General features: G+C 46.0%; 1 protein-coding gene across 2 annotated transcripts in view; it reads right to left on the bottom strand.

The window, feature by feature from the left end:
- LOC134355414 (ras-related protein Rab-7b-like) overlaps positions 1-27,341 on the bottom strand; it is a 53,113-nt gene extending 25,772 nt beyond the window's left edge. Inside the window, exons 1-5 of one of the 2 annotated variants that reach the window (XM_063065261.1) lie at positions 26,042-27,341; positions 24,171-24,232; positions 14,489-14,615; positions 11,135-11,353; positions 212-337 (exon numbers count right to left, since the gene is read on the bottom strand). In XM_063065261.1, coding sequence (XP_062921331.1) covers positions 212-337; positions 11,135-11,353; positions 14,489-14,615; positions 24,171-24,223 — 525 coding nt within the window. In that variant the 5' untranslated portion in view covers positions 24,224-24,232; positions 26,042-27,341. The other variant, XM_063065262.1, reaches the window with a different exon arrangement.
- Positions 27,342-27,615: the final 274 nt, after the last annotated feature.

Here is a 27,615-nt window from a genome sequence, read left to right as displayed (position 1 = left end):
CCCACAGAAAGAAAATGGCCAGATCAGCACTTCTACACTGCAGAACTATCACAAAGTTATGTCCATTTCAGTCACACACATAATGACGCTGAAAAACTAATTCACATCTTATATATCGAATAGACTGGATTGCTGTAATGCACGTTTTACTGGCCTTCCAAAGCAATCGATGGACAAGCCAGAATCATCAGAAGCCAGTTGGGTCGAGTACCTGTGAGAGAGCAACCTGGGTGATCCTCTCGAAGGCTTTGTCCACGTTTGTGCCCTCTTTGGCACTCACTTCATAGTAAGGGATGTTTCGAGCATTGCACCAGGCTTCCGCGTCTTCACTTGTAACCTGTGGGAGCGAGAGGGAGACCAGAAGTGATCGCAAAAGTTTGCACTAGTGTAGAGTCAACATCATCTATGTTACGACGCAAACACGAGGAAATCTGCAGACACCGGAAACTCAGGCAACACACATCAAAGTTGCTGGTGAACGCAGCAGGCCAGGCAGCATCTCTAGGAAGAGGTACAGTCGACGTTTCAGGCCGAGACCCTTCATCAGGACTAACTGAAGGAGGATTTTGTAAGAGATTTGAAAGTGGGAGGGGGAGGGGGAGAACCAAAATGATAGGAGAAGACAGGAGGGGGAGGGATGGAGCTAAGAGCTGGACAGGTGATTGGCAAAAGGGATACGAGGCTGGAGAAGGGAGAGGATCATAGGACAAGAGGCCTAGGGAGAAAGAAAGGGGGAGGGGAGCCCAGAGGGTGGAGAGCAGGCAAGGAGTTATAGTGAGAGGGACAGAGGGAGAAAAAAGAGAGAGAAAAAACAGTGGGGGGGATAATAATAAATAAATAAGGGATGGGGTACGAAGGGAAGGAGGGGCATTAACTGAAGTTAGAGAAGTCAATGTTCATGCCATCAGGTTGGAGGCTACCCAGACGGAATATAAGGTGTTGTTCCTCCAACCTGAGTGTGACTTCATCTTGACAGTAGAGGAGGCCGTGGATAGACACATCAGAATGGGAATGGGACGTGGAATTAAAATGTGTGGCCACTGGGAGATCTTGCTGTCTCTGGCAGACAGAGCGTAGGTGTTCAGCGAACTGGCCTCCCAGCCTGCATCGGGTCATCCATGTTAGGAGCCTGTTCAAAAACTTAATGGAAACCCAACATTGCTTTTCTCTTGTGACCTCTTCAGAGCTTCCCTGCAGCCCATTCCCAAGGTGGTAGTGCCTCAGAAAATGACTCTTTAATGGATATTAGTATCCTGTGGTATGTTTGCACCGGAGGGAGTGCAGAGGATATTCACGAGGATCGTTTTCAGAAGGAGAGGTCGGCTGTTTTAGAGGGTGTTACTGAAGCGTAGTGGTTCGCGTAACGACCGTACGGGCCAGCGATCCGGGTTCAGTTCCCGCTGCTGTTTGTAAGGGGTTAATACGAATGGGTTTCCTTTGGGAGCTCCAGTTCCCTCCAAAGACTGGGGTTGGCAAACTGTGAGTATTCTTTGTTGGTACCGGAGACGCGGGCTGCCCCAGCACATCTTTGGGCTGCGTTGGGTGTCGGCACAAACTAAGCATTTCAATGCATGTTTTGATGTACGTGACAAATAAAGCTAATCTTTAATCTTTAAAGAGTCCCCTTCCCGTTCCAATGTGTCCATCCATGGCCCCTCTTGTGCCAAGATGAGGCCACCCTCAGGGTGGCAGAACAACAACTTATATTCTGTCTGGCTACCCTCCAACCTGATGGTATGAATATCGATTTCTCCTCTCAGTGAACAAATCCCCCCCACCCCGACTATTCCCTACTCTGACCTTTTACCTCCCCCTGGGTCCCCTCCTCCTTCCCTTTCTCCTATTGTCCACTCTCCTCCCGTATCAGATTCTTTCTTCTCCGGCCTTTGACCTTTGCCACCCACCTGGCTCCACCTATCACCTTCCAGTTAGCCTCTCTCTCTCCTCTCCCCGCCTTTTAATTCAGGCATCTCCCCCCTTCCCTCCCAGTCCTGAAGAAGGGCCTCAGCTCTTCTGGAGAAGTAACGAGCCTGGGTGTTATCCTTGACTCAGATTTAAATCCCACATAAAGAAAGTGCCTAGAGCAGAAATATTGCAAAGGTATGTCCATTACTGTCATAAAGATGCTGAAAAACTAATTCACGCCTCAACATATCAAATAGATTAGATTACTGTGCTTTTCATTGGCCTTCTAAAACAATCTATTGACAAGCTTCGTCTCACCGCTGCTAGACTTTTAACTAAAACTAGGATAAGGGAGCACATCACTCCCATCCTAACTACTCTGCATTGGCTTCCTGTATCTCTTAGACTTGATTTTAAATGTCCCTTACTTGTTTTTAAAGCTCTTAATGGAATGGGACCGGAGTACATTACAGAAACGCTATTGTTCTATAACCTTGCTCGAGCTCTAAGGTCGTCTTCCGCCGGTCTCTTTAGTTGAAACAATCTCTTTCAAAAGATAATTGGCAGGTCAGCTTTTCTGAGCTATGCTCCTAAACTGTGGAATTCAATACCTAAAACTATAAGGGATGCAGACTCAGTTGACATTTTAAACACCACCTCAAAACCTGTTTATTTAACCTTGCTTTTAACTAACATCTTTTTGTCTTTTATTTTCATGTTTACATGTTATCCCATTGGAAAGCACTTTGAACTACATCATCTGTACGAAAAGTGCTCCATAAATGAACCCTATTATTATTATTAAATATACTGTACTCAAGATCAAGGTAGATTGAATTCTGAATGGTATAAGAGATGAGACCCGTGGAGAGAAGTCAAGAAAGTGAACCTGGATCAATCAGCCAGAATGGGGTGGACATCTGTGAGGTCCATTGCAACACCCCATGAGCCCCCACTCGAGTTCCACTCCAAGACTGTGCTTTCACTCAATAGCACTTGTCTCTCTCTCTGTCAGGTCGAGTCAACCTTTTTTTCATTGCAGTAATGTGCAAACATCTTAGGCACATTATATAATCAGGGTGACTAAGACTTTTGCACACAACTGTAAATGGTAATAAGGTTTGCTCCCTAATTAGCTCGATGTCTTTTTTACTTGTTGTTAGGGAGTATTCTGGAGTTATGTGAATATACCAGATATTAATTCAAACAAGATCTTGTCTTCAGTTCTTAATGTAAATTGTAAATTGCAAGCAGAAAACTGAAGTTACAGTATTCTGCAGAAGTCTTATGCACCCTAGCTATACATAGGTGCCGAAGATTTTTCGCCGTACTGAATTCAGAATCAAGGTGGATTGATTTTTGGATGGATAAGAGATGAAGCCCATGGAGAGAGGTAAAGAAAGGGAATCTAGAACTAATAGCAATCCAAAGACCAAAAGAATAAACAACTGTTTGTGGATTTCAGACAGGATAAGACGAGGGAATATACGTCAGCCAGAAGGGATCAGAAGTGGAGAGAGTGAGCAATTTCAAGTTCCTGGGTGTCAAGATCTCTGAGGATCTAACCTGGACCCAACATATCGATGCAGCTACAAAAAAGGCACGGAAGTGGCTACATTTCATTAGTAGTTTGAGGAGGTTTGGTATGTCACCAAAGACACTCGCAAATTTCTGTAGATATACCATGGAGAGCATTCTGACTGGCTGTATCACTATCTAGTATAGAGTTGGGGGGGGTGGTTCTACTGCATAAAATCGAAATATGCTGCAGGGAGTTGTAAAGCTAGTCAGCTCCATCACAAACAAGAGAAAATCTGCAGATGCTGGAAGTCGAAGCAAAACACACAAAATGCTGGAGGAACTCAGCAGGCCAGGCAGCATCTATGGAAAAGAGTAAACAGTCGACATTTCAGGCCAAGACCCTTCGTCAGGACTGTCATCATCAGCTCCATCATGGGCACTACCCTCACTAGTATCCAGGACATCCTCAAGGAGTGATGCTTCAGAAAGGCAGCATTCGGCATTAAGGACCCTCATCACTCAGGACATGCCTTGTCCTCATTGTGACCTTCAGGGAGGAGGTACAGAAGCCTGAAGGTGTACACTCAACAATTCAGAAACAGCTTCTTCCCCACTGCCATCAGACTAATTCATGACTAAATCATGTTTTTTTTTCTATTATTATGTATTGCATAGTCCTGCTGCTGCAATCAATGAATTGCACGACATACGCCGGTGATATTAAACCTGATTCAGACTCTGGTTCAGGCAGAATGGGGTGGACGTGTGTAAGGTCCAGTGTACCTCCTCCTCCTCGACTTCCAATCCAATACTCTGCTTTTGCTCACTTGCACTCGTCTCTCTCTACAAGGCCAAGTCGACCTTTTTTCCGATAAAGCAACAACACACACAAAATGCTGCGGGAACTCCGCAGGTCAGGCAGCATCTATAGAGGGAAATAAACTGTTTCCGGCCAAGACCCTTCATCAGGGCTCAATAATCCTCCTTTAAAGCATTTTCGTACGTGTGACACAGACGTGTCTTTACCTTTCTCTGGCCAGTATTAATGCAAATATATATATGAGTTTATGAGAATGAATCGGAACAAATGTGTCCAAGGGAAGGGACAAGTAAAAGCTGTAATAGTTCTACTCTAACCATGCCATCACACACACTGAAACAGATTCTTCAGCCCACCATGTCTCTGTCAGAACACTTAAATCTCCAAGTAGAAAGCATGGATCCAAGTGTTGCTAGATGGAATTAGAACATAGAAGAGTTAGCCACAGGGACTAAGTATTGGTTAATGGGATTACTGCACAGGATAGATGAGTACTTTACAGTTGGAAGTTCAAAATGATCAAAGTAGGTATATGTCACCATATACAACATTGTGATTCATTTTCTTGCAAGCGTTCACAGTAAACACATGCAGTGCAATAGAATCAATGAAAGGCCACACTCGACAGGATGGACAAACAACCAATATGCAAACGACAACAAACTGTGCAGTTACAAATATAAAAATAATAATAATAATTAAGCAATAAATATAGAGAACGTGAGATGAAGAGTCCTTGAAAGTGAGTCCATAACTCGTGGGGACAGTCCAGTGATGGGTGAGTGAAGTTGAGTGAAGTTAACCCCTCTAGTTCAAGAGCCTGATAGCTGAGGGATAATAACTGTTCCTGAACCTGGTGGTGTGGATCCTGAGACTCCTGTACCTTCTTCATGATGGCAACAGGGAGAAGAGAGCATGGCCTAATGATAGATGCTGCTTTCCTGTGACAGCACTCCATGTAACTGTGCTCAATGGTGGGGAGGGATTTACCCGTGATGGACTGGGCCGTACCCACTACTTTTTGTAGGATTTTCGGTCCAAGGGCATTGCTGTTTCCATACCAGGCTGTGATGCAACCAGTCATTATATCCTCCACCTCACATCTATAGAAGTTTGTCAAAGTTTTAAATGTCATGCTGAATCATCGCTAACTTCTGAAACTTGATGGTTAGCGAGAGCAAGGTGGGCTGAGTGGCCTGCCTTGTGCTGTATGATTGGATGACCGTATAAGATGGTAAACCTTCCCCACTCTTCCACCAGAACCTGCCGATCGTCTCCCGGCAGGCTGGCAAGAGAGTGATTTCTCTCTGTGATTTGAGTGGGAACCTCTGAGGTGGCCCTTGTCCGCCATCTGCTGGTCGAGTTATGAAGTACGGAGGAGGAACAGCATGATTTTGATCCCCATTCACTGCTTCTTCAGGTTTTCACCGTCCCAGACTGTTGAATGAATAACTTGTCCAGCTTATAGTCTCAATGGCTGGGTTGGTCACATGAATGGGAGAACTGCAGTTTTGTAAAGAAACTAGACTATAGAGATAAGAAGTGTAAGGAAAGTAACTGGAGCATGGAATATAGAACAGTACAGCACAGTACAGGCCTTTTGGCCCATCATGTTATGCCAGCTGTTTAATGTCCTCTAAGATCAAGCTAACCCTTCCCTCCTCCCTATCGCTCCATTATTGTATCATCCATGTAACTATGTAAGAGTCTGTTGAACATCTATAATATATCTGCCTCGACCACCACCCCTCACAGTCCACAGAGAAACTACTTATACATTTAAGGAGTAAAATCCAAAAATTATGAATCACTTCTATATAAAGAGGGTGACAGCAACTTGGAGCTCCACGATCTATGATAATCTTGAACAGGTCTCTCATACACTAAAAGATGAACACTTGAACAAAATTCAAAGTAAATATATTATCAATGTTCATAAATGTCACCATATACAACCCTGAGACTCATTTTCTTGGGGGCAGACTCAGCAACTCTCTAGAATAGTAGCTATAACAGAATCAATAACCAGGGCATTTAACAAGAGTGTGGGAGACAACAAACTGTGCAAATTCAAAAAGAAACAATAATCGTAAATAAATAAGCAATAGATATTGAGAATATGAAATGAAGAGACCTTGAATGTGAGTCCAATGGTTTTGGGAATAATTCAGTGATAGGGTAAGTGAGGTTGAGTGAAGTTATCCCCTTTGTTCAAGAGCCTGATGGTTGAGGGATAATAACTGTTCCTGAACCTGGTCGTGCGAGTCCTAAGATTCTTGTACCTTCTTCCTGATGGCAGCAGTGAGAAGAGAGCTTGTTCTGGGTCTCTCAAACTCACAATCATACGATCTCTCAATCTACCTCATCATCTACTTGTAGTTCCCTTGTCTACTTGCCCCTTCACTTTCTCTGACAGAGCAACACCACGTTCCACACTCTGTTTTCTTTTCCCTTCCCTGATGTGTGGCGTGATCTGTCTGGATGGCACACAGAGCAAAGGCTTTTCACTAGATCTCAGTTCTTGTGGCAATACCAAATACCTAGTCAATCTTTGACATTTAGTTCTCGAATTGCTAGACTTCCATTAACCAAGTGCGTAAGGGGAGGTGGGAAAAGGACAAGCCCCTGTAGTGAGCTGTGAACTTGAAGGATCCTCTGCGTTATAGTGTAACAAAGAGAATTCATTAGGTTACGGTGCTCGGAACTGTTGAAGTGTGAAACGAGGTACTCACTGCCCTCTTCATTTCATGAGCGTCCACAATGATTGACAGAGGGGATTGGTACAGGAGAGAGGGAAAACTGGTCAGCAGTGAAGTGAATGGGGGCCGGGAAGGGGCGAGCGCTGTTGCTTTTGACGCTGATTGCGTGGCTCCGCTGAACGTTGTTGGCACGCTATGTGGCTGCCGGAACATGTGATATCACTCACAAGCAGCCCCCGGCACACCCTCGGGTGTGTTGCTTGTTCACGCAAACAATGCCGTTTTGCTTTGTAACTTCAAAACCTTGCACTAATCCAAAGGAAGAGACGGAAATCTGGGAATGCGGGTCTAATTTTATGTTTACTTTAAGTGAGGCGCGCACGTATCACGCAGTAGTGTGATGTTGTATGCAATTCATATGTTTATACTGTACATATAACCCGTAATTAATTATTTAAACAAACTAGAATGCCTAATCAACCAATATATAAGACCATAAGATATAGGAGCAGAAGTAGGCCATTCGGCCCATTGAGTCTGCTCCGCCATTCAATCATGGGCTGATCCAATTCTTCCAGTCATCTCCACTCCCCTGCCTTCACCCCATACCCTTTGATGCCCTGGCTAATCAAGAACCTATCTATCTCTGCCTTAAAAACACCCAATGACTTGGCCTCCACAGCCGCTCGTAGCAACAAATTCCACAGATTTACCACCCCCTGACTTAAGTAATTTCTCCACATCTCTGTCCTTCAATCCTGAAGTTGTTCCCTCTTGTCCTAGAATCCCCTACCATGGGAAATAACTTTGCCATATCTGTTCAGGCCTTTTAACATTCAGAATGTTTCTATGAGATCTCCCCTCACATACATATATCCTCATAGATATATATTGAGTAATATATACAAGATTACTCAAATATTACTGAAATACACAACAGATGCATTTGACTGTATGTTTTTAGTTTATTCGTTTATTTGGAGATTTTGCACGGTAACAGGCCCTTCAGCCCAACAAGCCCATGCTGCCCACTTACGCCCTTGTGGCCAATTAACCTGCTATCCTTTAGGTGTTTGGTATGTGGGAGGAAACCAGAGCACCCGGAGGAAACACACACAGTCACAGATTAGTATTAAGACTGATAGCTAAGGTTAAAAGCTAAGATTGATACTAGTTTTATTTGCCACATGTATATCAAAGCACCGAAATAAGCCGACTGCAATGACGACCAGTGCAGTCCAAGGGCTGTTGCTGGGCAGTCCGTAAGTATTGCCTCATGCCTCACTTCCAGTACCAATGCAGCACGTCCACAACTTACTAACCCAAACCCATTGGACTGGGGGAGGACACCAGAGCACCTGGAAGAAACCCACACAGTCACGGGGAGAACGTAAAAACTACTTACAGACAGTGGCGGGAATTGAACCCCAATCACAATCAGTGGCGCTGTAAAGCGTTACTCTAACTGCTAGGCTAGTGTGCCACCCGTGGTACACTCACCACCATCTTTATCATATCAGAGGTCCTTTCAGGAGTTTGAGATGCCATCTGGGTAGCCTCCTACCTGATGACATGAATATGGATTTCTTCTTCCGGTAAAAAAATACTCTGCCCCTCCCCTCTTCTTCTATTCCCTACTATGGCCTCTTACCTCTTCTCATTGGCCCTCAGCTCCCCCTGAATCCCCTCCTTATTCCCTTTCTCCTATGGTCCACTCTCCTCTCCAATCAGATTCCTTCTTCTCCAGCCCTCTACCTTTTCCCTCTCACCTGGCTTTACCTTTCACCTTTCACCTTCCAGCTTACCCTCCTTTCCCTTCCCTCACCTTTTTACTTGGGCACCTTTCTCCCTTCCCTTTCAGTCCTGAAGAAGGGTCTCTGCCTGAAATGTCGACTGTTTACTCATTTCCGCAGACACTGCCTGACCTGCCGAGTTCCTCCAGCATTTTGTGTGCGTTGCTTTGGATTTTCAGCATCTGCAGAATTTCCTGTGTTTCGGATAGAAGCTGTCCTTGAGTTTGTGGTGTACATTCTCAGGATTTTACACAGCGAGCTTAAGTTCACTTGTCTGGTCAGGGATCAGACCAGACCAATGTTCAAATTGGTTGCAAATTGATAAGGGAAGGGAAGGAAAGGATAGGCATTTTGGGAAAAGAACAGGGAGATAGGCCTGACCTTCGCAAAAAGCAGGCGCAAACACAATGGGCTGAATGGCCTGCTGGTCTCATGTCTGGCTACTAGAGTCATAGTCATAGAAAGGTACAACACAGAAACAGGCCCTTTGACCCATCTATTCCACATGCTGTACCATTTAAATTTCCTACTCCCATCGACCTGCCCTGGGACCATAGCCCTCCAACTCCCTGCTATCCATGTACCTATCCAAACTTCTCTTAAACGTTGAAATCGAGCTAGCATGCACCAATTGTGTGGGCAGCTCGTTCCACACTCTCTCCATCCTCTCAATGAAAAAGTTTCCCCTTAAACTTCCCAGCTCTCACTCTTAACCCATACACCTCTGGTTGTAGACACAGTGGAACACCTCAGTGGAAAAAGTCTGCTCACATTCACCCTACCTAATCCCCTTATAATTTTGTATATCTCCATCAACTCTGCCCTCAATCTCCTACCTTACATGGAATAAAGTCCTAACCTATTGCAGAGAACTTTATTCCTACAGTTAGACTTCTGAACCAGTCACCTCTCTTACACCCAGTTCCCAGTGGTGCTGCCCTGTTCTTGGACTGTTAATTCTACTTCTTCAGTTATTGGCACTTTAGCCTTTCTCTTTGCACCAGCCCAGTCTGAAATGCAACACTTTGTGTTGTTCTGTGCTTATGAGGGGGATAGTCAGAGTTGACGTGGATAGGCCTTTTCCATTGGGGGGGTGGGGGAGATTCAAACAAAAGGACATGAGTTGAGAGTTAAAGGGCAAAAGTTTAGGGGTAAAATGAGGGGGAACTTCTTCACTCAGAGAGTGGTAGCTGTGTGGAACGAGCTTCCAGCAGAAGTGGTTGAGGTAGGTTCGATGTTGTCATTTAAAGTTAAATTGGACAGCTATATGGACAGGAAAGGAATGGAGGGTTATGGGCTGAGTGCAGGTCAGTGGGACTAGGTGAGAGTAAGAGTTCAGCACAGACTAGAAGGGCTGAGATGGCCTGTTTCCGTGCTATAATTGTTATATGGTTAACAAGAGGCATAGATCGAGTGGATAACCAGGAACTCTTTTCCCCAGATGGAAATGCGTAATACAAAGTGTTATAATTTTAACGAGATTGGTTGAAAGTATAGGGGACGATGTCTGTCAGAGGCAAGATTTTTTTCCGCAGAGAGTGGAGGGTACATGGAATGTCCTGCTGGAGGCAGCTACATTTGGGACATTTACTGTAGATAGGCAGATGCATGATAGAAAAATGGGGAGAGAAGGGCTACATTGATTTGGAGTCAATTAAAATGTTGGCACAACATCATGGGCCGAAGGGCTTGTACTGAACCATACTATGTTATAGGTTCTGGGTTTCATTTCCTCTGTGAACTTCACATGAGCAAAGTTCAATGTCCAAAGTAAAATTATTATCAAAGTACATATTTGTCACCATATACTACCTTGAGATTCATTTTCTTGAGGACATTTACAGGGAAATAAACACTACAGAACTTAAGAAAAACTGTGCAATAAAGACTGACAAATAACCAATATGCAAAAAATAACAAATTATGTAAATAAGAGATAATTAGTACTGAGAGAATGAGTTGTAGAGTCCTTTTAAGTGAGTTTGTAGTCCAATCACAAACAAGAAAATCTGCAGATGCTGGAAATCGGAGCAACACACACAAACTGCTGGAGGAACTCAGCAGGCCAGGCAGCATCTATGGAAGAGAGTACAGTCGATGTTTCAGGCCGAGGCCCTTCAGCACATTTGGTCCTGTTGAAGGGTCTCGGCCCGAAACGTCGACTGTACTCTTTTCCGTAAGTGAGTTTGTAGGTTGTGGAATCAAGTCAGAGTTGCGGTGAGTGAAATTATCCACGCTGGTTCAGGACCCTGATGGTTGAAGGGTAATAAGTGTTCCTAAACCTGGTAGTGTGGGAGCTAAGGCTCCTGTACCTTCTGCCTGAAGGTAGCAGTGAGAAAAGCCAGTTCATTGCACTCTGCTATATATGACAATAAGCTGGCATGAATCAGACTTACCTCCCTGATTTGTTCTTCATCGATTTTGTTGCCCAGAACAATGAAAGGAAACTCCTCCTGGCCTGCTGGCACTCTGGCCAACATCTCATTCCTCCAGCCCTCCATGGCGTAGAAGGAGTCGCGGTCGGTCACAGCAAACGTGAGCACACAGCCATCCGATCCTTTGAAGAAGGTGGACACCAGGGCTTTGAATCGCTCTTGACCACCCGTGTCCCAGATCTGCGTGGGCGAACGCAAGGACATAAGAATCTGGCGCAGGAGTCGGCCAGCCACATACTCATTTCTCAATGACTCGGTTGATCACCCACCCTATACTCAAAAGTTTTGGAACAGCTTCTTCCCCTCTGCCATCAAATATCTGACGGACCATGAACCCTTCTTCGCTATCCCACTTTTGACTATTGATTTTTGTAACCTATATGTATTGCCGCGTACTGCTGCCAAAGGACAACATATGTCACTGGTAATACACCTGGTTCTGATTCTAACTGTTCTAAGAGCTTCTTCTCCTCCACTATAAGGTCCATAAACCCATGAACACAACCTCAGTATTTTGCTCTTTTTGCAGTATTTATTTATTTATATCTTATTGTAATTTACAGTATTTTTCTTCCTGATTTACGCAGTACTGTTGCCACAAAACAATAGATTTCAGAACAAACGTCAGTGATGATCAACCTGGTGCTGATTTTGAAATCATTCACAGTCTCCACTCTGCAAACAGAGCTACTGCCTCACAACTGCAGACCTGCTTCAATCCTGACTTTGGGCGATGTCCCTACTTCACCCAGGCACTGCAGCTTCCTCCCACGTGCCCAAGATGACAGAATCGATAGGTTACTCAGTCACTGCTGTTGAGTGTGTCTGTCTTTGTTTAGGCATTGGTTTTCATAAAATCTTCTTCATTTTCCTGAAAATGCCTGCACGTCCAACTACCCCCCCCCCATCCCCCCTCCTTGTGCTTCTTAAATGATACTATTGTACCCGCCCCAACCACTTCCTCTGGCAGCTCGTTTCATATGCTGAACGCCCTCGGCCCCCACATCCCTTCAGTGAGCTCCACCCCGGAGCGCAATTCAGTAAATGAAGCCTCAGGAAGGCAGCGTCTATCATCAAGGACCCCCACCACCCAGGACAAGCCTTTGTCTCATTACTAACATCAGGGAGGAGACACACACTGAGGAACAGCTTCTCTCCCTCTGCCATCGGATTTCTGGATGGACAATGAACCTCTTTTTGCATTACTTATTTTTTTATATAGATTTCTTACTGTAACTTATAATATTTATTGTAACTTAACCTGCTCTTTAACAGATTTGACGTTGTGGCCCCTGCCCATCCCCCACATGAGCCATCTGTTGTCGGCCCCCAACCAACACATGTTCCACTCTCCCCTCCTACCCCTCCTAACAGTCCCCCACCCTGCTCTCATGACTATACTGTTTCCCCACATGAAACCACCACGGTGGGCTTCACAGCTGAACAGGTGAGAAGACAGCTGAAGCGTCTCAACCCAAGCAAGGCTGCAGGACCGGATGGTGTCAGTACCAGGGTGCTCAAAGCCTGTGCCCCTCAGCTATGTGGAGTACTTCGCCATGTCTTCAACCTGAGCCTGAGGCTCCGGAGGGTTCCTGTGCTGAGGAAGACGTCCTGCCTCGTCCCTGTGCTGAAGACACCGTGCCCCAGCGGCCTCAATGACTACAGACTGGTGGCATTGACCTCCCACATCATGAAGACCCTGGAGAGACTTGTTCTGGAGCTGCTCCAGCCTATGGTCAGGCCACACTTAGATCCCCTCCAGTTCACCTACCAGCCCCGACTAGGAGTTGAGGATGCCATTGTCTACCTGCTGAACCGTGTCTACGCCCACCTGGACAAGCCAGCGAGCACTGTGAGAGTCATATTTTTTGACTTCTCCAGTGCGTTCAACACCATCCGCCCTGCTCTGCTGGGGGAGAAGCTGACAGTGATGCAGGTGGATGCTTTCCTGGTATCATGGATTCTTGATTACCTGACTGGCAGACCACAGTACGTGTTCTTGCAACACTGTGTGTCCGACAGAGTGATCAGCAGCACTGGGGCTCCACAGGGGACTGTCTTGTCTCCCTTTCTCTTCACCATTTACACCTCAGACTTCAACTACTGCACAGAGTCTTGTCACCTTCAGAAGTTTTCTGATGACTCTGCCATAGTTGGATGCATCAGCAAGGGAGATGAGGCTGAGTACAGGGCTACGGTAGGAAACTTTGTCACATGGTGTGAGCAGAATTATCTGCAGCTTAATGTGAAAAAGACTAAGGAGCTGGTGGTAGACCTGAGGAGAGCTAAGGTACCGGTGACCCCTGTTTCCATCCAGGGGGTCAGTGTGGACATGGTGGAGGATTACAAATACCTGGGGATACGAATTGACAATAAACTGGACTGGTCAAATAACACTAAGGCTGTCTACAAGAAGGGTCAGAGCAGTCTCTATTTCCTGAGGAGACTGAGGTCCTTTAACATCTGCCGGACGATGCTGAGGATGTTCTACGAGTCTGTGGTGGCTAGTGCTATCATGTTTGCTGTTGTGTGCTGGGGCAGCAGGCTGAGGGTAGCAGACACTAACAGAATCAACAAACTCATTCGCAAGGCCAGTGATGTGGGGATGGAACTGGACTCTCTGACGGTGGTGTCTGAAAAGAGGATGCTCTCCAAGTTGCATGCCATCTTGGACAATGTCTCCCATCCACTACATAATGTACTGGGTGGGCACAGGAGTACATTCAGCCAGAGACTCATTCCACCGAGATGCAACACAGAGTGTCATAGGAAGTCATTCCTGCCTGTGGCCATCAAACTTTACAACTCCTCCCTTGGAAGGTCAGACAGCCTGAGCCAATAGGCTGGTCCTGGACTTATTTCATAATTTACTGGCATAATTTACATATTACTATTTAACTATTTATGGTTTTATTACTATTTAATTATTTATGGTGCAACTGTTATGAAAACCAATTTTCCCCAGGATCAATAAAGTATGACTATGACTATATATTTTTATATTTTGCAGTGTACTGCTGCTGTAAAGCAATAAATTCCAAGGCAATATGTCAGTGATAATAAGTTTGATTCAGATTCAGATTCTTTTAAATCTTTCCCCTCTCACCCTGGACCTATAACCCCTAGTTTTGGTCTCCCTACCCTGGGGATAAGACTGTTACCACCCACCTTATCGACACCACTCAGAACTTTAAGCATGATGAGAATTATGATGACATTCCACATGATAGCAACAAACCTATTACCAATCCCGTAACCCCGTATCCACCTCTGCACACACAATCCCACCTGGTAGGGCAGGTCGCATCTCCTCACCTGCAGCTTGACAGCCACGTTATCCACTGTGATCCGCTTCGTGAGGAGACTCACTCCAATGGTCGTCTGGTACTCATCTCTGAATCTGTTGTTGACATACCGGTTTAGGAGAGCTGTTTTACCCACACTGCAATGAAGGGACCAGATGAAAAGACCATAAACATGGGAGCAGAATTAGGCCATTCACCCCATCATTTCTGTTCCACCATCCCAACATGGCCAATTCAGCTTCCCTCTCGACCCATCTCCTGTCTCATTCCCGGCCTCCTTTGATGCCCTTACTAAACAAGAATCCATCAACCTCTGCTTTAACTATACCTCATGACCTGGCCTCCACAGCAATGAATTCCACGGATTCAACACCCTCTGGCTAAAGAAGTCTCTCATGATCTTTGTTCTAAAGGAAGATCCTTCTATTCAGAGGCTGTGCCCACTGGTCCTAGACTCTCCCACTATAGAAATCATTTTCTCCATGTCCACTCTAACTTAGCCAACCAAAGCTAGACGGGCTGGGCTGATTTCCCTGGAGTGAAGGAGATTGAGGGGTGAATTTGCTGTGACTGTGAACAAGTCATCAGAAAGAGACAGAAGCTAGTGGATATAAAAGTCTTTATTCAGCAGAAGAAGCAGCAGGCATTGTACTCGAGACACTTGTGGAAGAAGAGGCCTGCCTGATCCAATATTACATGACATTTTTATATGGTACAGATCAAAGGTAACAGCAGGACAATTCTATCCTTACAATGTATCTACAAGGCTTCCTTTGGATTACATATAATTTTCAAACATCCACCTTTGCAGCAACACTCCAGACACCCAAGATTAATGTTAATCCCCACTGACAATGCAGCTGCATTCATGCATATGCAGACATCTCAAGTGAATGGGTGTTCCCTGGTTTGCAATCAAAGCCAGTCCGCAGCTCCAGGAAGGCCAATGGTCAGAGCTGCATTTTAAATTCAATATACAATCCATATTCCGGTCTGAAGACTAGCTGCTGTTGCAAATAGCATTTGCTATACAACCCCAGAATATGCCCAAACAGACTTATAGATGTTTATAAAATCATGAGGGGTATAGATAAGGTGGAATGATCACAGTCTTTTTGTCAGGGTAGAGCACATCCACAGCTTTAAGGTGAGAGGGAAGATTCAAAGGTTCACAGAGGGCTGAGGGCTCTGGGTACATGGAACAAGCTGCTGAGGCAGATACATAACAGAATCTAAAGAAAACATTTGATCGGCTACATGGATAGGCAAATTTGGAGGGCTTTGGGCCAAAAGCAGTCAAACAGGACTAGCTCGAGAAGACACCCTGGTCAGTATGATGAGCTGTGTTGAATGGCCTCTCTCCTGAATGGACTCTTGGCAGCATCCAACCTCTACCAGGGGAGCATTGGTTGGTTTGCCTTTATAATAGGTGATGTGAAATTGCATTGTGATTGTTATACAGCACAGAAACAGGCCCTTTGGCCCAACCTGTCCATTCTGACCGAGATGTCATTTACTATAGTCCCATTTGGCTCATATCCTTCTAAACCAGGGGTTCCCAATCTTTTTCATACCATGGACCAATACCATTAAGAAAAGGGTCCGTGGACTGCAGTTTGGCAGCCCCTGCTCTAAACTTTTCTGTCTCTGTTTGACTGAAAGTTTAGGAGGTGGTAGAATCTTGCTCAGTGTGCAACAGAGCACTGGTTATGCATTGGGTTCAGTTGGTGAATTTAAATAATTTCTCTACAAATGCACTGATTACCACAGATGCGGTAATCTGGAGTCAAAATAAGAAACTTCTGAGCTATTCAGCAGGTCAGGCAGCATCGCGGAGGGAATATGAAAGTGAGCCACTTTTATACAGACCTTTCACGGATATAGAGGGTCTTTGGAACTTTGCATAATGTCAAAACAATCTCATCTTTACTTGCAACCCTATTGGCGCCAATGTAGCTTACCCACCACTTACTAACCCTAGTTTTCAGAATGTGGGAGTGTGATGGTATTGGGTTCCCTGTCTGCAAAGCCCTAAATTCAGACGAAGATTTTAAGCCCTATACATATAGACTGGAAGGCGGGGTGGAGATACGTCTCTACCAAAGGAGGTGTAAGGCACTCTTTCCCTCCGCTAGCCCGCAGGTCACCCTTGGGCAAGGTGTAGCACCTGCTTAGCCCACCCCACCCCCAATCAAGATCACGTGAACCCATGGGCGCAGGTGATGGATGGTCATGTGAGTAGCTGGTGCATATCTCAAGTCCTGGTTATGTGACCATTGAAGCCAGGCAGACAATCTCTGAAGAGTATTGATAATGGCTGGGGTCACCGGTCTTGTAAAGAGACTGCCCAGAAGAAGACAATGGCAGATCATGTTTGTAGAAACATTTGCCAAGAACAATCATTGTCAAAGACCATGATCGCCTACGTCATAGACACGGTACGTAATGATGATGTCATAGACACTGTGTGTAATGATGATGTCATAGACAGTGCGTAATGATAATGTCATAGACGGTGTGTAATGATAATGTCATAGACACGGTACATAATGATGACATATTCATGGTGTGTAATGATGATGTCATAGACACAGCACATAATGATGATGATACATATAGATACCCTCACTACATGGAGTTATACCGTATCCACCTACTTTTCAAGGCTTACTTCCCTGTCTAACTGCTGCGGTGCGGTCTAGCTGCCAATACCTTCTGCGTGAGTGACAGATCCCCTCCCCCCACAAACGAGGAGATACCTGCAGCTATCAAAGCAGTTTTAAGCACAATTTATTTTATTTTTAATGATACACATAAATTTAGACACATATTTCTTAACAGACATTTAACACACACCGGGGATTTCTAATTTATAGGAAATTTCCAAATTACAAAAGATTTACAAACGACAAACGATTTCCAAACACAGGTACAATTCTTACAAATTAGAAGAACACACCAGCAAGTTTCAGACGAACACATCGTCCGTCGCAGAAACCAAAGGTTGAGGAATGATCACCTGTCCAGCTCTTGGCTCCATCCCTCCCCCTCCTGTTTTCTCCTATCATTTCGGATCTCCCCCTCCCCTCCCACTTTCAAATCTCTTACTAGCTCTTCCTTCAGTTAGTCCTGACGAAGGGTCTCGGCCAGAAACGTCGACTGTACCCCTTCCTAGAGATGCTGCCTGGCCTGCTGCGTTCCACCAGCAACTTTGATGTGTGTTGCTTGAATTTCCAGCATCTGCAGGATTCCTCGTGTTGAGGAATGAACTCTAGTTCTTCTTTCTGCACACCCTGTCAGTCTTCTTGTCATTCCTAACAATCCCCAATGTCTGTGATATTTATACTAGTTTCTACCAAATGACAGGCAACCACGGGAGTGTGACCCTATTACAGCCCAGGGTGTTTCAGGGTTCAAGTACGGTGCTATTCTGTAAAAAGTCTCTGTGCGACCTCCTCTCCCCCCCTCCCCGGGAATGTGTAGGTTTCCTCTCACAGTCTAAAGAGATACCAGCTGGGTTAATTGGTTATTGTAAATTGTTCTGTTGATTAGGCGAGGTTTAATCGTGTTTCTTGGGGGTTGCTGGGGTGGTGTAGCTTGAAGAGCCCACTCTGCGCTCGATCACTAAGAGAAACCCTTTGGGAAGGTCATGCAGCTACACTAGAGAGCTGAGTTCAGCAATAAGCCTTTCAGCCCCAGGGAAGTGAACAAACATGCAACACAGGAAGTAACCGGAGCACCCGGAACAAACCCACGGGGTCGCGGCGAGAACATACAACTCCTTACAGTCAGCAGTGGGAATTAAACCCATATCACTGCCACCGTAAAGCATCGCATCAAACTGCTGCACTGCCATGCTGCCCCCACCGTCTGGGCCACACCATCTTCGCTCAACTACCACGAGGCAGAAGGTACAGAAGCCTGCAGTCTCACACCGCCAGGTCCAAGAACAGCTACCTCCCTTCAACTGTTCGTTTCTCAACCCAACCAGAACCACCCTAATCACTACTGTTTAGCAGCACCATGACCACTTCGATCACTCTGCACTAAAATGGACCTAGTTCTAGTTGTTTTCTTTCTTACAGAAGTTGTGTGTTACTTGTTAATTTGTGTATTTTCTTGTGAATGTTGTGTATCTGATGCTCCGTGCCTTTGATCCTGCTGCAAGTAAGTAAGTGTTTCATTGCGCCTGTGCATACGTACTGCACACATCTATTTATTGATTGATCGAGATACTGCACAGAATAGGGCCTACCAGCCCTTCGAGCCGTGCCATCCTGCAATCCCACAATCTAACCCGAACCCAATTCAAACATGGGACAATTTACAAAGACCAACTAGCCTAGCAAGTGGTACGCCTTTGGACTGTGGAAGGAACCAGAGCATCCGGGGGGAATCCCATGCATTCCACCAGAAGGACACACAGACTCTTCATCCTCTTCTGTTTCCAGCTGTTTAGACGCATCTAGGCGTATTACAGCCCTCCGCAGGATGTATAATTAATTATAGAACTTCAAGGAACTCAAATTCTTGAATACAACCTAGTCTCACATATAAACTGAATAATAGACTCTTCAATCAGATGTTGATTCTCTTGATGGCCAAACAAAGACTGAATAGAAAACCAAAATAAATTTAAGCAGATAGCCTCTTGAACAACATGCTTCTTTCAATTTTGTATCGATTACAGCTCAGCAAATCATGCTGGACTGTCTCTGGACTACCACAGTCACACAATCCAGTAGGATGCTTTCCTATATCCACGGTTTGAGGATAGAGGGGAAGCCTTTTAGGACCGAGATGAGGAAAAACTTCTTCACACAGAGAGTGGTGAATCTTTGGAATTCTCTGCCACAGGAAACAGTTGAGGCCGGTTCATTGGCTATATTTAAGAGGGAGTTAGATATGGCCCTTGTGGCTAAAGGGATCAGGGGGTATGGAGAGAAGGCAGGTACAGGGTTCTGAGTTGGATGATCAGCCATGATCATACTGAATGGCGGTGCAGGTTTGATGGGCCGAATGGCCTACTCCTGCACCTATTTTCTATGTTTCTATGTTTCTATTATCTTTAAATAGTAGTTTAGCTCACAATGCCCCAACCTAAGTCTTGTAAAATTCACCATATCTCTACGACTTAAAAGGTAACAGTCTGAGACCTTTTTAACTAGTGGGTGACTAGAAAATAATGCCTGCCCCTTAATTCATTTTTCCAATCCTCCTGCCACTTCTTCTCTAGACCTTTTTTAATCCTACTTTTCACACAAAAACTCCTTACCGACTGTCGAAATTGAACTCTGACCTCCAATGCCCCAAAAGCTGCAACGACGTCACACTAACCGCTGCACCTCACACATGTACTTGTGCCTATGACAATAAACTCGATTTTGACTTTGAATGGGGAGGGGAATAGCAAACGGGAACTCCAGACAGCAGGGGGACCCAGCACAGAGGCTCAGCAAAGCGGCTTTCTATCTGTACTTGAACAACGCTTTCCAGTCTGCCAGTTCCATCATCTCACACACAAAATGCTGGAGGTCAGGCAGCACCTATGGAAATGAATAAACAGTCAATGTTTTAAGCCGAGACCCTGGGAAGGAAGGGGGGAAGAAGGCAGGGAGGGAGATAGCGCCAGAGAGCAGCAGAAATTACAGAGGTGGGGCAGTGAGAAAGGGTTTCACTGAGCTCCCGTCAAAGAGAAGATCTAAACTTCTTCAGGGTAGGCAGTCCACGAAGAGACTTCGCAGAGGAGCAACAAATCATAGACACAAGAGATCCAGTCGATGCTGGAACTCCGGAACACCACACGCAATGTTCGATTCCACGCTCCCCAGTGTGTACTACTAAGATTGGCCTGCAGGTGGCAGCTTTGCCTAATGTAGTTCCCCTGTTCGCTGCCTCATTCATCTATTTTAAATATTCCCCCTTTTTTTGTTCTTATTTGTACTTAGGGGGCAGGATGACATTTCTCAGTTAGGCAGATTTTGAAATTAGAAGGAGGATCGGGATTGTTAAATGCACGTTGCAGCAAAATACTAAAGAATAACATCATTTCTATGGGTAATAACAGTGTTGTTATTACCACATTCCACACTAACACACGGAAGCGAATGAGGGGCAATATCAAAGCAAAGTGAGGGAAGACTCGAAGCTGCAGAAATGTGGTTTTTGAGAATAATCTCGTGGAAGGGCAGAGGAACAAATGGGAAAGTGTGAAAATGCGGAATAAGGAGAGCTGATATCATCAATCAGGAAACGGCAGCTGGAATTTCTGGGGTGTCTACTAAGGAAAAAGAAGGTCGAACATTCTGCAGTTACGGGAAAAAGGTCGCGGTGACATTCATGGGTTACATTAAGGGATGGGCAGGCAAAAGTTTCGAAGAGTTTATTACAACTTCTCAGATTAAAGACAGCTGAAAGACCCTGATCGCCCACGTCATGCGTCACGGCACATAATGTATTTGGTTTCGTATAATTTGTTTGGCAAAATTGGGATATTCAGATTCTTTAAAAAAAACTTTTGGTTTGCATGCTGAGTTAGAACTGACTTGGCAACTTTGATAAATAACACCAGCAGAATACTGAATAACCTGTCTAAACTCGCTCCGTGTTTCTCCACTGATTAACATTTTCCGTTACATGACCACCACCACGTGGTTACATGGAGGTCAGCGCTCTGTCCGCACTTTTCCAAGGCACAAAGCAGAATTGCCTGGTTTGACACAGTTGTATTCACGATAGCGCAACACGTTACACATTTCAGTGTCCGTGTCCGGAGTTTGTCCGTTCTCCCCGTGACCCCTGGGTGCCCCAGATGCACCCCGCATTCCGCATTCAGATTCAGAATCCAAAACTGTACGGGTTAGAGTTAGTAAGCTGTGGGCATGCTATGTTGGTGCTAGAAGCCTGCTGACACTTGTGGGCTGCCTCCCAGCACGTCCTGAGACTGTGCTGGTTATTGACACAAAAACGGTGCATTCCACTGCATCTCTCCACATTCGAGTGACTAATCTTAATCTTGGGTTTACCCACCCCACAAGAGAGCCGCCAGAGGAAGTGATTGAGAAGGGTACGCTGCCAACATTTAAAAGGTAATTGGACGGGTACACGGAGAGGGAAAATTTTGAGGGATATGGCTCAAATGCAGGCAAATGGGACTAGCTGGAGAAGGCACATTGGTCAGTATGGATGAGTTGGGCTGAAGGCCTGTTTCCATTCTATGAACCTACGACTTGAATTGTAATGAGCAGAGACACAGTGAAATGGCTAGATTAAGACAAACTGTAAGACTGAGGATGTATACTCAGTGGCCACTTTATTAAGTACCTCCTGTACCTAATCAAACAGCCACAGAGCGTACTTTTGAGGTCTTCTGCTGCTGTAGCCTATCCTATCAATCTCTGCCTTAAATACACCCAATAACCCGGCCTCCACAGCAGCCTGTGGCAACAAATTTCACAAATTGACCATATACAACCCTTATGTTACTGAGATACAGCCCGGAATAGGCCCTACCAGCACTCCGAGCCATGCATCCAGCAATCCCTCACTTTAATCCCAGCCTAATCATGGGACAATTTACAATGATCAATTAACCTACCGATCAGTACGCCTTTGGACTGTGGAGCACAGGGAGAATGAACAAACTCTTTACAGTTAGTGGTGGGAATTGAACCTGGGTTGTCTGTACTGTGAAGTGCTGTGCTACCGTACCACCTTTTTCTTGTGGGCATACTCAATACTTGGTGTGGCCAAGTGGTTAAGGCGTCAGTCTAGTGATCTGAAGGTCACTAGTTCGAGCCCCAGCCGAGGAAGTGTGTTGTGTCCTTGAGCAAGGCACTTAACCACACATTGCTCTGCGACGACACCGGTGCCAAGCTGTACGGGTCCTAATGCCCTTCCCTTGGACAACATCGGTGGCGTGGAGAGGGGAGACTTGCAGCATGGGCAACTGCCGGTCTTCCATACAACCTGCCCAGGCCTGCGCCCTGGAAGCCTTCCAAGGCGCAAATCCATGGTCTTACGAGACTAACGGATGCCTATATAAACTCGATAAGTCCATAAAAAAGTAATAACCAGAATAGAATCTATGAAAGACTGCACCAACTGGCTATTCAACCAGTGTGCACAAAATACAACAAGCTGCAAATACAAAAAGAAAGAGATAATAATAATTATGATAATAAATAAATAAACAACAAATATTGAGAACACAAGATGAAGAGTGCTTGAAAGTGAGTCCATAGGTTGTGGAACATTTCAGAGATGGGGCAGGTGAAGTTGAGCGAAGTTATCCCCTTCGGTTCAATAGCCTGAGAGTTGAGGGTTAACAACTGTTCCTGAGCCTGGTGGTGTTAGCCCTGAGGCTCCCGTACCCTCTTCCTGAAGGCAGGTGTGAGAACAGAGCATGAGCTAGGCAGTGGGGGTCCCCAATGATGGATGCTGCTTTCCTACATCAACGCTCCATCTAGATGTGCTTAATGGTTGTGAGGACTTTACCTGTGATCGACTGGGCTGTATCCATCACTTTTTGTAGGCTTTTCCATTCAAGGGCAATGGTGTTTCCATACCAGGCTGTCATACAGACAGTCAATATCCTCTCCACCACATCGATAAAAGTTTGTCAAAGTTTTAGATGTCATGCTGAATCTCTACAAACTCCTAAGGAATTAGAGGCACTGTTGTGCTTTCCTCATAACTGTGCTTATGGTCTGGGCCCAGGACAGATCCTCAGAAATAATAGCACTGAGGAATTTGTTGACCCTCTCCACCTCTGGTCCTCTGACGAGGACTGGCTCTTGGACCTTCAGTTTCCTCTTTCTGAAATCAATAACCAGTTCCTCGGTCTTGCCGACGTTAAGTGAGAGGTTGTTGTTATGACAGCACTCAGCCAGATTTTCAATCTCCCTCCTCTGTGCTGATATGTCACATCTTTGATTCGGACTATGACAGTGGTGTTGTCAGTAACCTTGAATATGGCATTGGAGCTGTCCACGGCCACTTCAATGTGTTGTGCATTCAGAGATGCTCTTCTGCACACTATTGCAGTAACGTGTGGCTATTTGAGTTATTGTCACCTTCCTGTAAACTTGAACCAATCTGACCAACCTCCTTTGACCTCCCTCATTAACATGGCACTTCTGCATTCAAAAATGCTGCTCACTGGATGCTTTTGTTTCTTGCACCATTCTGTGTAAACTCTAGAGACTGTTGTGCATGGAAATCCCAGGGTATCAGCAGTTTCTGAGATACTCAAACCACCCCGTCTGGCACCAACAATTATTCCATGGTCAAAGTCGGTTCGATTTCTTCCCTGTTCTGAGGTTTGGTCTAAGCAACAACTGAACCTCTTGACCGTGCCTGCATGCTTTTATATATTGAGTTGCTGCCATATGATTGGCTGATTAGATATTTCCATCAATGAGTAGGTGTACAGATTTACTCAATGAAGTAGCCACTGAATGTAAACTGTATGTTAACTCTGTGTCAATCACAAGACTGATTTTTGTGCTTGGACATTTTACCAATTAACTGTTGCTGCATTCATCTTCCCATGATGTTGTCTTAAAATTGCTTTTTCGTTTATGCAATACCCACCCACCCCCCAATCCCCTTCTCCTTGTCACGGCCTTCCCCAGATTTTCCTGGAATACCTCCACAGGGAAGTAGGTAAGAAAAGATAACTTGCTACTCACTCCATAGAGCCAATGATGATTATTTTCAGGTTCACAGTTCTGTTGGTGCTCATCTACGGTATCTGCAAAACAAACAGAGGGGACTGCTTCAGCGGCATGAACGTCACAGAAAACCAGCAGAGTTATCGGCTCGTTACACAGTGAGCGCTGTGCGGTACAAGGACAATTCTCATAAAGTGAAGCAACCAGGTGAGGCCACACTTCACCTGTGTGTCCGTCAGGTTTGTCTACTCTGCGGCCTTCCCTAATCGGTGAGGCTGAACCCAGATCGGCGGACCACCTCGTCGAGCACCTTCACTCCATCAATCTCAGGATTTCCTGGTGGCTACTCATTTTAATTCTACTTCCCATTCCCATTCCGGCATTTAGGTCCATGGATTCCTCCCTGCCATGATGAGGCCACTCTCTGGTTGGAGGATGAACACCTCAACTTCCATCTGGGTAGCTTCCAACTTGATGGCATGAGCATCGGTTTCTCTAACCTCTGAGAGCTGAGGGGTAGTAACTGTTCCTGAACCTGGTGGTGCACTCCACATTCTGGTTCCCCTCGCATCCCTTCGCTTCTCCTCACATGCCTATCAATGCCCTCTGGTGGCCCTCCTCCTCCATTTCTCCCATGGTCCACTCTCCTCTCCTATCAGATTTCTCCTTCTTCAGCCCTTTAGTTCTTCCACCAATCACCTCCCAGCTTCTTAATCCATCACCCCCCCCCCCACACGTACCTACCAACCACCTCACTTGGTCTCACCTAACAGATATCAGCTTGTACTCCTGCCCCTCCCCATACATGCTTATTCCGGCCTCTTCCTGCTTCCTTTCCAGTCCCGAAGAAGGATCTCGGCCCGGAACATCATCTGCTTTTCCCTCTCCATAGGTGCTCCCCGATCTACTGAGTTCCTCCAACATGTTGGCTGTGTTGCTGTGGACTTCCAGCACCTGCAGAATCTCGTGTCAATATCTGATGTAGCATCAGGACAGTGTTATCAGCTCCTGCTGTGCTGTGTGGCACCATACTGCCCGCAGTGTAGAATAGGCAACACAATAGCATACTGGCTAGCTTATTGCTTTAAAGCCACAGTGCTTGAGCCACTGTCAAAGTTTTATTGGGAGAAGACAGGAGAATGGGGTTGAGAGGGACAGTGTCATAGAATCACAGAAAAGTACAGGACAGTGACAAGCCCTTTGGCCTATTCGGGCTGTGCCGAACAATCTAAACTGCCCAGTCCCATCAACCTGCACCTGACCCATGGCAATCTATCCACGTAGCTATGCAAACTTCTCTAAAACTTTGAAATCGCGCTCACATGCACCACTTGTACTGGCAACTCGGGGTCCACACCCCCACAACCCTCTGAATGAAGAAGTTTCTCCTCATGTTCCCCTTAAACTTTTCACCTTTCACCCTTAACCCATGACCTCTAGTAGTCCCACCCGACCTCAGCAGGCTTGCATTTACCCTATCCATGTCCCTGACAAGTCTGCCATGATGGAATGGCGGAGCAGACTTGATGGGCTGAATGGCCAATTTCTGCTCCTGCGTCTTATGGATCACAGGGCACTGGGGGAGCCGACACCAGGACACCCTCCGACCGCGTTAGTCTTTGACGCCAACGACGCATGTCCCTGCGACAAGTGCAGCCGATCCCTTTTGCGTACAAAGAGGCCAGCGACATCGCGTGAGGAGGCGCCGCCCGCCCGCAAACCTACCGAGTCTGGGGGCAGCCTCTGAACGGATCACCCCGCTGCCTGACGGGCCCCAGCAGCTGAAGACGCCGAGGGAGAGGAACTCGAGAGTGGAGGACACCAGCCGAGGAGAGCAGCCTGTGAAACCGAAAGCGACAACTTGTTACGGTCCTTTATGTAGTACTCACGGTTTGGCTCATTCCTATTCGTCTACTGCGGGGCAGTCAGGAAGTTACTCTCAGCCTCGGCAGCGGTGCTTTACGATGAATGAAGTGTAGGCAGTCTCGGGGACTGAGGAACTGTCAGACAAAGGTACTTGTCAAACTCACGCCGAGGACTGGTCTGCTCGGTTCCGATGACACTGCTTCAGGGCGTGCACAGGGGGTGGCCCCCCGTGAACGGCTACTGACACACTGCAACAATATTATCGGCAGCTTTGGCTCAGTACCTTAAAGGGAACGCTCCGTCTGTCTCCCGGCGTTGTGTAATCACTGACTGTGTGAAACACAGAATGACATAACATTGCACTTCTCTACATGCACATGTTCCTGAATCAGGCCCCTCTCAATCCGATGCTGGCTCTCATCTTCCCACTCAATGGTTTAAGAGTGAAAGCCGAGAAGTTTAAGGGGAAGGTGAGGGGAAACTTCTTCACTCAGAGGGTCGGCAGAGAGAGGAACGAGCTGCCAGCGCAAGTGGTGAATATCAGCTCGATTTCAGCACGTAAGATAGATACACGGATGGCAGGGTGTATGGGCTGGGAGTAGGCATTTTAAATGGTTTTGGCGTGGACTAGATGGGCTGAAGGGCCTGTTTCTGTGCTGTACTCCTTCCGCCCCCTTCAGACATTGTTTGAGTATTGTGTCCAGTTCAGGTCACCTCACTATTGGGAGGATGTAGAAAGTTTAGAGGGGGTGTCAGGAAGAGTTATCAGGATGCTGCCTGGATTAGACAGAACATAAAACATAGAATAGTACAGCACAGTACAGACCCTTCGGCCCACAATGTTGTGCCAACCCTCAAACCCTGCGTCCCATATAAACCCCCACCTTAAATTCCTCCATATACCTGTCTAATAGTCTCTTAAACTTCACTAGTGTATCTGCCTCCACCACTGACTCAGGCAGTGCATTCCATGCACCAACCACTCTCTGAATGAAAAACCTTCCTCTAATATCCCCCTTGAACTTCCCACCCCTTACCTTAAAGCCATGTCCCCTTGTATTGAGTAGTGGTGCCCTGGGGAAGAGGCGCTGGCTATCCACTCTATCTATTCCTCTTATTATCTTGTACACCTCTATCATGTCTCCTCTCATCCTCCTTCTCTCCAAAGAGTAAAGCCCGAGCTCCCTTAATCTCTGATCATAATGCATACTTTCTAAACCAGGCAGCATCCTGGTAAATCTCCATTATTAGGCATTTCTAATTATATAGACCCGACAGAGAGTGCTTTTTCCCCAGGGCGCCAGTTGTTAGTATGAGGGGGCACAATGATCAGCATGTTGGGTCGTGGCTAGCACAGCGCTTTACAGTACCAGCAACCCAGGTTCAATTCCCACCGCCGCTGCCAGGAACGTTCTCTCCGTGACCGCGTGGGTTTCCTCTCGCAGTCCAAGGACGTACCAGCTGGTTGGTTAATTGGTCACTGTAAATTGCCTTGTGACCGGACTAGTGTTCAATCGGGGGGCCACAGAGGGCCTACTTTGTGTTGTAGCTCAATAAATAAATAAATCGTGTGAAGGCGAGTTGGGGAAAGTTTAAG

The sequence above is a fragment of the Mobula hypostoma genome, chromosome 13 (genome assembly GCF_963921235.1).
Source record: "Mobula hypostoma chromosome 13, sMobHyp1.1, whole genome shotgun sequence".
NCBI lineage: Eukaryota > Metazoa > Chordata > Chondrichthyes > Myliobatiformes > Myliobatidae > Mobula > Mobula hypostoma.
The sequence above is the reverse complement of the archived record's forward strand: the minus strand, read 5'-3'. Positions and strand labels throughout refer to the sequence as shown.